Source organism: Micrasema longulum, unplaced genomic scaffold (assembly GCF_059751315.1).
Source record: "Micrasema longulum isolate JH-2025_06_02 unplaced genomic scaffold, ASM5975131v1 h1tg001232l, whole genome shotgun sequence".
NCBI lineage: Eukaryota > Metazoa > Arthropoda > Insecta > Trichoptera > Brachycentridae > Micrasema > Micrasema longulum.
In genome coordinates this window covers 205994-220240 of record NW_028278419.1, presented here as the reverse complement: position 1 = coordinate 220240, position 14247 = coordinate 205994, and the positions used below count along the sequence as shown (strand labels likewise).

The following is a 14247-nucleotide window of genomic DNA, read 5'->3' as shown; positions in this document are numbered from 1 at the left end:
TAATTAAAGATGAGCAAATTAAACAAACAGAACATGTGAATTACTTGGGTTTGGAAGTGGATGAAAAATTAGCGTGGACAAAACATATCAACGCAGTTATAAAAAAAAGTAGGTCCAATTATTGGAATAATGAGAAGAACAGAAGTCTTTGATAAAAGTACAAAGTTAATGATATACAATGCTTTTATACTTCCACACATTGTATATGGATCAATAATATGGTCGCAATGTAGTAAACAGATGCAATAATCAGTACAAAGAACAATTAATAAAGCACTTAAAGTAACATTCAATTTTAATAAATATACTAGAACCACTGATTTATATACAATAACAAAAATCCTCAATCTAGAGGAATTAATATACACAGAAAAAATAAAAATGATATCTAGGATGGAAAAGAATAAAATAAATACAAATATTAAATTTAATTTTAACTACAACATACATAAAATAAATACAAGAGCATCAAATAATTTAATTGGCAAACAATTTAGGACCAGCAAAAAAACAAACAGTTTTTTGTATACAGCAATAAAATTTTACAATTCACTTTCTAAATACCTAAAAATATACAAAACATACGTAAACACCTAAATTAAACAGTTCTTACAGCCCGTGTGACGAGTGGATATGAGATGTTATTTTATCGACTTTTTATTTAAACTATTCTGTTATTATATATAATATCCCCTCATAACAGCAGTTTTGCTGATTGGGAATATTTCGTACAAATAAAATATGCAATGTTATGTTTGAAAACCTTGTATTTTGTCATAAATAAATAAATCTAAATAAATTTTATAAATTGCGGTGCGACGTGTTCTTTGGTTTGAAGTTCGAACAGTTTGAATGTCAAATGTGGGTTCGAGGAGGTGGAATCTGTGGTTCGAATTTCACTGCTGTTTCGCGGGCTGCGCCGGTAAAAGAGAAATTTACGTGTCGAAGTGAAGTTAGTGAAGTCAGGCGAAGTTTGCTATTAGCTTCAGCTCAATTCTCCAAGAAAATGAAGTGTTATAGTAGTGACTCGAGGATCTGATGTAAAAAATGGATTGAAATGTTTTTTCCTCTTTATCACCAGACTTTTATGGTAAGCCAACATGAATATGCTGTCGGAATATTAAAGTTAATCGAAACATAAATGTACGATCCCGTCTAATGGTTTTCTTCAAGAGGCCATTTCGATCATTTTCACGTGTTTATGTTTAATTTAACGAATAATTACGCTAGCCGATCCATGAAATGTTTGAAGGAATTGTAAAAAAACTGTCAAACTTCATTTCGCTCCCGCTTACGACAAATTTTTGAATTGATTCCAATATTTACCACGGTTTAACGAATTTGACATTTCACCTTTTAATTTTTGGTGTGTACGCATTATGTTATGTCAAAACGACATTTTATGAGCATATTATCCGCGGAGATTGTGAAACTAACTTTGTTTATTATCTTAAAATATTGATTTGATGAATTATCAACGTAGTCTTTCCTCATATAAACTATGCCGCACGCTTTAACAACACTTGTTTTCAGGTTATCATATAATAAATAAATCATGGATCCGAATACGGCCTACGCGCTAGTCCTAGATACTTTGCATAGAGCGTGTAACCAAGATATTGAAATTCTAAAGCCGGCGGAGAAAAAATTACAAGAATGGGAGACTGAACCAGGATTTTATTCATTATTATTGGTAAATATAAAATCGCGATATGTAATCATTACGTCAGTAAACAGCGTCGTTGCGCATTTGCCATATTTTTGTATGTAGATTCTACCTTTGCGAGTATTAACAACATTCGAATTGTTTTAGGCTTTTTTCTTGCTTAAATCTGCATGCATTTTGATTTCCTAAAATATCTGATAAAATTTTGATTTCGGAAGTTCAATGAAAATACGCTGTTATGGAATTGAAAACCTCGTTCTGAAACCATCAGATGTCCAAAATGATGTTATTGAATTTTATTACCCTCTGTCTAAGAGTCCGTGCAATTGTTTTTTTCCAAATATTTATAAAAACTCATAGGTACCTCGAATTCACTGTTTAAAATACGGTGTCTTTGTGAAAGCAGCAATTGTCCGCATCAATTTGTTTAAAAACAGCAATTTTCCACTTAGAATTTTTTTAAATCAGTAATGAGGAACTTCAGCCCTGTGGGAAATTGGATACAATAAATGTTTTCTTGCACGTAGTAAAACTTTGAGCATTAAATTGTACAGCAAAGTTTCATGAAAATGCACAAAAAAAAACATTTTAATAAAAACGGACTACTTTGAATGATGTCACTGGTTCATATGAATCAACCTATGATATGAGAGATATGGAAGATTTCCGGTCCGCTTGCCATGGATGGACCAATGGGCAGAACTGAATGATAATAAGCGGAAAAGAACCTCTGACGTCTCACGCGGAGTTATTTCAGAAATACAAAACTTAAAAAAATTGTATCGCTGATAATACGATATATAAAAGATGAAAATTATTTTTTTTGTCTTAGTTCAATAGTCTACTAACAAATAAAAAAACAAAAAAAAACCACCGAACTTCCTCACTGTCCGCATCAATTTGTTTGAATGAATAGAAAATATCCTTTGATTATAATTTATTCTACTACTGTGTAGCAACACTATCATTTATTGTTTGACAGTACAAAAGGTGTTCTAGATAATTCTAGATAGTTCTGGATAGTCTGTTATACATGCTTTTAGCAGTGTTTACTGAATATTCTGACAAATCGAAATATGGAGAGTTCACTACTATGTCAGTTTCTGAAAAACCTCTAGTTTTGTTTCATCCATTCATACTAATTTCTTCGTAGTTTGCACTAAAAACCACAAAGGTCCAAATATTGTCTAAAATCAATGTTTAAATGTACAATAAAACTCAAACTTTCCTGATTAATGAGTGCCAGATTTGATTGCTTTTAAAATTATTATTGCTGTATTCAGCAAATCGGAATCACATTAAAAACTTGCTCAAATATTTCCAGAAAAGTTGATTGCACAATTTCATTGTGCTAGATATCGATTTGATAGTAACTACCAATAAGGCTAGCAAAACGTGAAGGCTTGTCAGTACCGAGGTTTGTAAACAAGTATGGCCAAAGAACAGTTCATCATACAATTACTAAAATTTTCAGTAAGATTCCTAAACAGATCTTAAAAGAAAATGTTGACAAAACTTTTAAGAAAAAATTTATTAAATGGCTAATATGTAACAAGGCTTTATATTAATTATTATTTTATGTTACTAGTCATCTATTTAAATTTTTGAAAATAAATTTTGTGTAAAAAATACGTATGCTTTTAGTTCTTAATAATGTTTATATTACTTTTTAAATTTATATTATTTCTCTAATTCTTTTCTTTGTAAAGGAAAAATAAGAAACCTGCTGACAAGCTGGTTTTGCGGTTTAGTGGGTTTCATTATTTTTCCTTTTATATTTTTCTATTCATGTTTACCTTCTTAAATAAAAATAAATAGAGAAAAAAAATTACTTTGGTTGTCATTTTGAAGCTCTATTCATAAGCTGTCAAAATCAGTCAACAGTGTTTGATTTGCGCATCCTATTTTTTTCGATCATAGAAAATTTTGAAAATTACTGAAAAAACAGCATTTGCGGGAAGTTTTGCTGAGTCACTTTGATTGCCGAGGTATTTACAGTTAGTCACTCTCTCGATTGTTTGGCCATTTATTCGCAATACAGCATTATTGTGAGGGTTTCAGCAAAACACTATCATCTTTGTTTTAGGCACATTGATGTTCAAGCCCATTACTCTACCAGCTTTGTCAATTTTACTAGTTCCTGAAGGACACATGCGTTGTCAGCCAGGGTAACGGTATCGTCAGAATATCTGATGTTATCGATAATTTCGCCGTTAATTCTTATTCCCTTCCTGACAACAGAGAGAGCATTCTTAAATATCTTGTCCGAGTATAAGTTAAAAAGTAAGGGCGATAATATGCAGCCTTGTCTCACTCCACACTTAATTGCAATATCTCTCGTTACATTGTGACCTAACCTTATCACAGCTGTCTGCTAGTAAAGATTCTTTATGAAGTTAACATTCTTGTCATCCAGCTGGCAATCTTGTAACAGTTTCAGTAATTCTGAGTGCTTTACTCTGTTGAATGCCTTCTTATAGTCAATAAAGCAAGCAAAAACATCTTTTTGCTGATTTTAGTAATTAATTGGCCTTTTAAATGATCCTGTTTTTTTTTTCAATTTACTAAAATAATATAAATTAAAATTCTTGCAAACTAGAAAACTGAAAAAAATTACAGATGGTCCCTTCTGCCACCTGACTACCAAACTTGGTAACCTCAAAATCAGGATGCTTGAGTTAATCATTAAAAACACATTTTTGTGTCCTCCTGCATGAATACTACAAACAGACAAGTCGTGCATTCAAATCATCATAATATTATTCAAATGCATCACGACATCATGAAGCATTCATGGAGGCTTATTTTGAAATTATCTAGCTGTAGTAATTACTCCACGATGTAATAAAATTAATTTATAATTAATAAATTATAGACTAATGAGTCTCATTATATTTTAGCAACTATAACAATAATTATTTTTGTAATCACTTTTCAATGTGCCTCTGACTGACTCCTTGATTTATGTAATTTTTCCAGACTATTTTTTCTAATTATTCTGTTGATACCAATGTAAGATGGCTCGCTGTAATGTGTTTCAAAAATGGAGTGGACCGTTATTGGAGGAAAAATGCTCCCAGTGGTATTTCTGAAGATGAGAAACAGAGATTAAGGAATAGTCTCTTGGCCCCATCAACAGTCAATGAACCTGTCAATCAGGTTGCCACTCAGTTGGCGGTGCTGATTGCCAAAATTGCCAGGTAACAAAAAATGTTTTGTACTACAGCGGTAAGAACTGCAAATTAATATAATATATAATCCTATGTAAATACTGGGGTATTTTCAAGTGTATATATTTTTTTTCTTTATCTAATAGTTTTTTTTTCCACCATTTTTGAGGTTTTCTGTAAACATTACATAGGTACGAAATAAGCGCTATAAATTCTCGTAAGACATTAATTAGGCTTCTTCATATTCCACATATCTACACAAAATCCCCGAGGACACGATATTTGTCTAGTATTTACTCAAAAATTATTGTTTACTGTTTTTATTTGAGATATAGCTGTTTTATCTGAGATGTGAGAAATTTTAATGATTTAAGTGCTTTTTAAGGTTCGACTGTCCCGGACAATGGCCAGAACTCGTCCCAACTTTGCTCGAGAAGATGAAGAGTTCTGTGAGTTTAGAAGAGCACCGAGCACTCCTCATATTCCACGATATAGTCAAAACTCTCGCTGCTAAACGGCTGGCCACAGATAGGAGGATGTTCCAGGTATATTAAAAATGTTCTTGAAAATAAATTATTTTATTTATTTATATTTGTATATTTAATTAAATTTATTGTTGTGCACAGTGTTATGTTGGTATAATACATAGAAATTATTTCAACAAAAAAAATCAAATATAGCTCCTATTACGTACACAACACAATATACTTCGCTGTTCAAAAAGTATCCAACCAGAATTTTTATTTGCGGAATAAATAAAGCTTAAAACTGTACAATGAGTTGCCTGAAGAAATAAAAGAAATGGAAAACCTTGAAATAATTAAAGTCAAAATTTATATTTGAAGCACTAACGTTGTGGTTATTCCTTATAATAAAATTACTTTGTTTTAACCAATTTTTTATTTGAAAAAATTTGTTATTGAACATTTTTTATACAAAATTGTAATATTATTAAAAGTTTATATGTTCTTAAGATGTTATGGGCTAACTTAATAAAGCATAAATAAATAAAGTTAGGGCTTAGTGATCTTAGTAGGCATATCTAGTACGCATGCTCAATTTTTTTCACGCACCACTCAGTCGCCACCGCCGTTGAAGAGCATGTGTACGTAAGAGTCGTCGAATTTTTTTTTTTGACAAAATGACATAAAAGTTTGAACATCTTTACTACGTCAAATTTAGTTTAAAATAGGAGGTTCTCAAGAGGAAACAACCCACAAAATTAAACATATATTTGGGGATGAAGCAACGGCCACCACACAGATAAAAGAGTGGTACAACTGCTTCAAAGCTGGGCGCTTAGGAAAGTGAAGCACATTCTGGTAGGCCCTCAACATCCAAAAATAAGGTTGTCATTAATCAAGTAAGGACCCTGGTGATGCAGGATCGTCGAATAACAGTCGGAGAACTTGCTGACGAGGTGTACATTAGTGTTGGATCCACTCATTCCATTTTAAATTAAGATTTGGCCCCCGTGGAGGGTCTCAGCAAAATTTGTACCGAAGTTGCTGCCAATTGCGCAGAAGCTTCTCAGACTTCTCTACCCAAACCAGCTAACCATTTTTTTACAAATTTATTTTTGTCTATTCATGTATTGTTTTTGTTTTCTTTTTAAGGAATTAACCACCAATGTATTTTCTTACATTTTGGAAATATGGGACGAGCACACTCAGCTGTTCCTTCGAAAAATCCAAGAGGGTTCAACTACAGAGATTATTACAGAAAATCTAGAAAAAGCCCTGTACTCTCTTAGGATATTGAGAAAGTTAACCGTGTTTGGGCTAAAGAAACCCCATGAAAGTCAGGACGCCATAGCATTTTTGAATGTGGTATTTGATAGGGCCAAAACCAGCTTGGAATGCCGTAAGATTTTTATAATTAGTTTTGAATAAAATATCTATGGGTACTTTTCAAATATTTAAATAGGTTTATTTTATAAATTGTAACTTGCTGCAAATGGGTATAGAATTTAGGAAAAAAACAAATTTAATGTCAAGAATCATCACCAAAATTTGTTTAAAATATCTCCCTTCTTACATTTGTATTATTCAACTAATTCCATAAACTGGGAAAAGCCAAATTTTGCAAAACGTTTTAGCAATAGCAGGTGTGGAAAGATCTAATGAGATAGGTTGATGCATCTTTTATAAATAAATTGTAATATAAATAAAAACCATAAAAACTAAACAAAATAAAGATCATTAACAAACAAAAAATTCTCTTCTAATTTTATTGATTTAGATTGTGTGATAACAACACACACACTTATCCTACTTTTTCATTTATACATTTGTATAAACCACTTCAATTTTGAGTTATTTCAACCAGTGGTGCCTACCTTCATCATCAGGACTTATATTTTTATTAATTTGTAATTTTAAAAAACCCATTAACATTTTACAAATATATATTATATGTCAAGTTGTGCACTTCTTAATTATGCGTGTAATTGTAAGTTGGTGTAAATTCTGACTAGTTACCTTGAAACCCGACGATATGTAACACTACAAACATTGGCTACAAATTGTATGTTTATATAGTTAAATTAGCTCTCCACTATTCAGGAAATAAAATTATATATGACAGGCGCCATGGCGCAGTTGGTTAGATGATCAACTGTGAAACTGGCGTCATGTGTTCGATTCCCGTCAGTGGCAAGAAATAAATCCAAGAAATATTTTTTTTCTCAATTTGAGTGTTGTGATGTATTTTTTTATTACTTCCTTCCATATTATCTGTTTCTCACCTGCTGACAAGTCTCTAAAATAGAAGTTTAGCGGGTTATTCCTTAAAAAAAAAAATGTTTTTAAATTTGTAAACAAAAAAGTGGAAAATATTGTTCGCATAAAAAATATATACCTACATATTTTAGGGAAGCTTCTGAAAGGTCGCGGTATCTACCTCTTGGAATTATGCGAAAAGTTTATTATCCACCTGACTAAGGTGGCTCTTGGAGCGTTGCTGACACATCCCCTGTCGTACGTGGCGCTCGTGGGGCCCACCCTGGAGTTCGCTGCCTTCTACTGTTTTACAGAGCAGGGGGCTCAGCTGTCATATGAGCGCTTTACCATCCAGTGCCTCAGTCTGCTGAAGACGGTGCTGCTGTGCACGGAATACAAGCCCGCTAAGGCGGTCCAGCAAACCAAAGATCCGGGTAACCATTACTTATTTTTTCTGTCTGTCTGAAAAAATAAATAATATCATCAATTGGGCATTTATAACTCTGTGATTATTTAAAAAATAAAAATAATACATACGCCAAAACCATCACACCCTTTCTCCGTAAGAGTATGCAGAGAGGATCGAATGTCATATGACTCTGCATACAGATCTAAATTTTATTTATTTATTATGGAAATCATAGTCTTTTCAACAAAATCAAGGTAAAAGAAAACAATATAAAAATTTAGGACCAATTACAGATTTCACATTAATTTATTATGAATACAGAAGGGGGGGGGGAAAAATTCAATACTAAAATAAACAAATATAAAAATATTTTTTTCGATAATGATCGTCTCAGCCTTACATATAATTTTACCACACACTCGCCTGAGAGATCGCATTTTAACCGTATTTGCCCTATAAGCTCTGCTAAATGTTCCAATATGTTTTTTAATTTTTTTTAGATTTTTTTTTTTTCTTCTAATAGCTTAGGTACACAGTGGATCATGATTCACTGTGTACTTTGGTATTTGATCCACTGTACCCTATGGGGCCATTTTGATTTTCTAGTCAAACAAACACAAGTTACTAAGTTAGCGCATGATTGTGATACTGTCATATGTAACCAGAATATACATGGTTTACAGTAAAATCAATGCCATATGAAAATGTTGCACGCCAATCAGACAAGAAACGAAGAAAACTTAATTTTAAAATTTAGTTTTGACACACAAAAAAATTGAATGGACGCACCACGTATACGCACTGTGCCCTATGAAAACTTCTTACTGTGAGCAATACTAAATTGTAGTGCTTATACTTTTTCATGCGGGATACTAGATCCACTGTACCCACATGAGCCACTGTCGGCACCTTGACCCTGCATTTTTTTTGTGTTTTAGGGTCTAAAACAGAGTGACTTTTAGATTTATGATCATTACCTTGAAACATGCTAATACTTGTTCTTTCGTTATTATATATCCGTGTTTTTGTACTGTTTCCTTTCCCAGCTACTTTGCGAGCTTACGAGACTAAGATGAGCATCCTGACCGAACCGACAGTAACACACATGTGCCGTCACCTGGTAACCCACTTCTTCCTCCTCACGTCTGATGACCTCGCACTGTGGGATGCGGATCCGGAAAGTTTTGCCACTGATGAGGCTTGTGGGACTTGGAAATGCAGTCTCAGGGTGAGATTTATTCACCACTTTCTCATGTATTGCTCGAAACAAAAAGCTTAGGCATAAAATTAAATGGTTAATTTATCAAGAACTGTTTTTTTTTTTTTTTACAAAATACATTTTTGAAATACAAAATAGGTAAATATACAGAACATCTTATATATTATGTTCTTTTATATGTTCCTATGTTCTTTTATAATTTTTTTATTTTCTTTTATTCAGGAAACATACAGTACAGTTACATAGTTTTATATTTTACACAGTTAGACTTGACTCTAATGGACCAGTGAAGTTTCCATATTATATAATAATTATATGTAAGGTTATCAATGAAAGTACAAAAAAAGAGAAGGAAAAAATAAACATAAATGGAAATTGTTTAAAAATTAAAATTAAAGTAAAAAAAAAATTTAATTAGTATTTACAAATAGAAATAATATTTAAAATTAAGATTTTTTTTTGTAAAAGTAATTAAAAGGTAAGTAAAATAAAGAGTGAAAAACATGCTCAGATATAAAAATATGAAAACATTTTCAAAAAGGAAAAACAAATATACACATACATATTAATATAATAATCTCAACTTTCTCAACTCAACTCGCAACTCAAATTTAAGTATGTTTTCAAAATACATAGTAAATATTACTATGCGTATATGTAATCATAAAATTAAATTGACGAAAGTCAGGTTTATGAAGGAAAAACAATTTTGTTAAACTTAAAATAAATTTCATTGTTCGATTTCAAAAAGAAAAAGAAAATTAAATAAAGAGAATAATCATGTTTGTGTGTCGAATAGTGAACAATCACTTTTTCAATTTGTTAAATCTCAATTCAGTCATTTTCTTCCCCACCGTTGCTCGATACTACTAAATGTAATTTTTTTTTGGTAGAATGATAATATCATTTTCTCTCTCTGAATCTTTTTTTATCACTTCTTTAAATATCTGTGTTTTTGGTTAGAGCTTGCTGTTCCTTAAAAGGTCGTCGTAGATTCTCTGGTACGGAAACAGGTAATTTTCCAGCTCCCCTTAGAATTTTCGACTTCTTTCAGCGAATGATCCTTCATTTCAAAATAAATATTCTAGGCTATTCTATATTATTTTTGGCTAGGCTTAGGCCTTCTTGTGATTAAAGTCTATTATTTCATTTCACAATCTTCATTTCTGTTCATCCTTGAAATCAATTTGAATGTCTACCCATTTCCAGCAAACCTGCTTTGCCAATTTTATCTTCCCCTGAACATCTCGAGTGCTCACATTGTCTTAACTAATATTGAATGTTATGAAATTTACAAAACATAAAAAAACTCAGCATCACCGAACTTCACAAAATTTAATGTAAAAGCATTGAATTAAGAATAGTTACAAGTTTACATTATTAATTTGTAAAAAATATGTTATATAATTGAAGAATTCTGTATGTGCTTTTTTCAGGTGTTGTGTTATTCTGTGTTTTTTAAATGTCCAAGTATTTTTTGTAGCCATGTACAGAATCGGTGTTTCTCACACTATTCCACGAGTTCCGCACCATGCTGGCACCCGAGCTGGTCCGACTTTTGGAACACGTGAGACAGTTACCCCTGGACTCTCAGGACTTGGCCAATATCCTGAGGAAGGATGCGGTCTATAATGCAGTTGGGCAAGCGGCATTCGACCTATACGACGAGGTTATTATCTATAATCTTTAGGTTTCTATACTATTCTATATTTATAATAATCGGGAAATATCACATCCTACGAATACCGATAAAAATATATAAACTAATTTAGAAAAATTAATTGTATTTTTTAAATCAGTTCAAACTTTAAAAAATAAATTAATAAAAGATATGTCCCTACAAAAACTCAACATTATCGATCTTGATAATTGTGACGCCAAAATTCGTGACGATGTTCTACATAAATTTAAACGATCACAAAAATGTAAATAATAGGGGGACCATGAAGAAATAGTGCGATTTCACACAAAGTCTCATTCTATTAGTTTTGCTGATGCGTTGTTAATGTAACTAACTGCACAGTGGACCATGGGGATTTGAGTCTGCAATAATCCTTCAATGGTTGGTCGAAAATCTGACTCGACCAGGGATTTTAATATCATTATCAAATTTTGAAGGCCGTCCAGATTTAGGTGCATCTTTTAGATTTCAATCGCCCGATTTGAACATTTGAAACCAAAATGTGCTCTGTCAGCTTAGTTAGTTACTTCTCTTATGGCGTTAGTAGCCTCGCTGGCTTTCTCAAGCCCTTGTCGAAAAGAGGTAACACACAGTTCTTTGACAACTTCTGGTTTGGACGTTTTACCCTTAGCAAAAATATAGATTTTATTACTCTTAAATAAAGCCTAACTATATTTCAAACAAAAAAAACTCACAGACGTGTTTACTTCACCGTGTCTGGACACAAATTGCACTCGAACCTAATAGCTCATTCCTCCCTAATACATACATATTAAGCATTGTGTATTAATTGAAGTTGTTCATAACATGTGTAACTTTTAGTGTAAATTTTCAAAAATTAAAAACAACACATGTTTTTAGGTTCTTCTCTTTTGTTTTTTTCTTCGGCTCTTTCTGTATCATTATTAATTTTTAAACTTATCTTTTTATGTATATACAATTTTTAGCAATGCGTTGCCTTTCATACTGCCATGTGTTTCATTGTCTAGTTTATAGTGATATTATTTTATTCCAGATTAACTTTGACGAATGGTTTACTAATGGACTAGTGCAAGAATTAAAAATTAAAGATAACAATTTTAGAATTATCCGAAGAAGAGTTGCCTGGTTAATAGGTAAAGTGAATATTCTTATTTTATTATAAATGTTTAAAGTTTCTAGATTTTAACAGCATTCAGATGATCTCTTCTGGGTGGTTACATCAACATGTGGCAACATCAGCTCATCTACACATGAAAAACTCACGGCATACTAACCCCTGAAAATATCATCAATTGTGGTAAACAATAAATACATATATGGTAAATCAGTGTACCAAATAATCATTAATTTTGATTATAAAAAAGTACAACTTTACAAATCAATTTTAACCCGTTGCACTAGATGCCCCTTAAAAAAAAAAAAAAACGATTTTCATAAACAATATGTGAATTACAAACTTCAATTTAAGGCATACATAACACATCACTCAATAACTGATAAAACAAATTTTAGACAAAATTTAACTTTATTTATCAACATAGTCTCCTTCAAGAGGAATACATTCATTCTAACACTTCTCTAATATTTCGATACCTTTTTTGTAGAACGATTTATCTTTGGCCTCAAAATAGGCTTCAATTTCGGCAATCACTTCTTCATTGGAGCCAAATCACGTTTGCTGGAGCATCTTTTTGAGGTCTGCGAACAGCCAATAGTCACTGAGAGCCAAATCTTGAGAATTTGTTGGGTGTGGAAGCAATTCGAAGTTCAACTCATGCATTTTGGCCATCGTTACCATCGACTTGTGACACGGTGCATTGTCTTGATGAAAGAGCACTTTTTTCTTCTTCATTTGGGGTCATTTTTCTGCAATTTCTTCCATCAAACGCTCTAATTACGCTTTATAATATTCACTATTGATGGTTTTTCCTTTCTCAAGGTAATCAATGAATAAAATACCTTGTGTGTTCATAGTGAATATTCTCTAACATTTGTCTCGATGGAGCAGTCCAAATAACCCTTGTCAAGTCATTGCTTTGCTTGAATGATATTTTTTCCCATTAAAAAGCAATGCTTTATCAATACAAAAATTCAGGTTTTTCCATTGTTTTTTAAAAAATTACAAAATTAGCCTCGATAAAACCACTTTTACTTCTGAACTAAATATCAAAATGTTATGAAATTTTGACAAATATTATTTGAAGGTTAGTACTTCCTAAAAATCATATGGATTTGTCAATATTGGCGCTAACTATATGTCATCCTACAAACTTGTTAAGTAATGTAATACTTTTTTTTTTTTTAATACATAAAAAAAACTTGTCAAAGTAGTAGGAGAATCCTGTTTCAGAAAACCCCTTCGGAAACATGGAACAGATCAACACCCAGAGCGATGTTGTTCAGCATAGCGGTAGCCCTTCCAACAGGCATAGCCTTCGGCATATAGCGGCGGTTACTAATTAATACTGATTATTATTAATAATGATGATAATAATAATCATCCTTTCTCTATCCCTACCATGGGGCACTGCTTCGTTACTCTTGTAGCCCATCTTCTAAAATTGTTCCAACAGAGAGGGAAAACATTTTTGAGAAGGTAATATTGATGTCTAGGCATTATGGGCAGGGCTTATGACTTTTTGATGATTATTATCATTGCCTTTATTTCTATAATTAAGCATTTTTTCCTCAAAACTAAGTAACCTTTTTAAAAAAAAGAAAAACACTAATATCACCTTAATGACATACATAACAAAAATTAATAGTAAGACCTTACCTTCCATGTAATAACAATTATCCAGATACACCGCAAATGGAGCATTAATGCAGTGCCCTATGCACCATTGGGTGCAGATAGGAAAATGATGTCGATGATCATTAGTAATTTTTTAGTGATATCAAAAATCTTTGTGCTCCTTTTCTCAGGTAAATGGTCGGGTGTAAAGGTGTCAGGCAACCTCCGACCACACTTGTACCAGGCCCTCCTGGAACTCCTGGCTCCTAGTGAGGATACCGCCGTGCGGTTGGCAGCTTGCGACGCCCTGAGTCTCACCATAGATGACTTCAACTTCAGTGCCGAGCAGTTCACGCCTTTCCTTCAACCCGCATTTTCGCTTCTCTTTGACCTCCTTAAGGAAGCCGATGAGTGTGATACAAAGGTAAAATATTGTAAAAGTTTTTGCTGCTTTACTCTGTATGACCAGTTTCACGATGATGACGTGACCCGAGTATCTGATCTGAGGACAAACTATGGAAGAATTACGCTGTTGAATTCCTAATTCCTGGAGACAATTGAAACTTTCTTATGGGCTGCCCTGACCTTTAACAAATAGACACATTACTATTTTCTAGCCCCATCTAATATTTATCAAATCATGATGTACATATATGTGTACATGCA

General features: G+C 32.4%; 1 protein-coding gene across 1 annotated transcript in view; it reads left to right on the top strand.

Annotated features, from left to right (window-relative positions):
• Positions 1-850: 850 nt before the first annotated feature.
• Positions 851-14247, top strand: part of Impbeta11 (importin beta11) — a 30350-nt gene continuing 16953 nt past the window's right edge. The window contains exons 1-10 of the mRNA XM_088234367.1: positions 851-1090; positions 1534-1693; positions 4646-4866; positions 5222-5381; positions 6453-6699; positions 7709-7990; positions 9012-9193; positions 10668-10853; positions 11881-11980; positions 13773-14005. Of these exons, the coding sequence (XP_088090493.1) occupies positions 1556-1693; positions 4646-4866; positions 5222-5381; positions 6453-6699; positions 7709-7990; positions 9012-9193; positions 10668-10853; positions 11881-11980; positions 13773-14005 (1749 nt within the window). The 5' untranslated portion in view covers positions 851-1090; positions 1534-1555. The remainder of the gene's footprint in view (positions 1091-1533; positions 1694-4645; positions 4867-5221; positions 5382-6452; positions 6700-7708; positions 7991-9011; positions 9194-10667; positions 10854-11880; positions 11981-13772; positions 14006-14247) is intronic.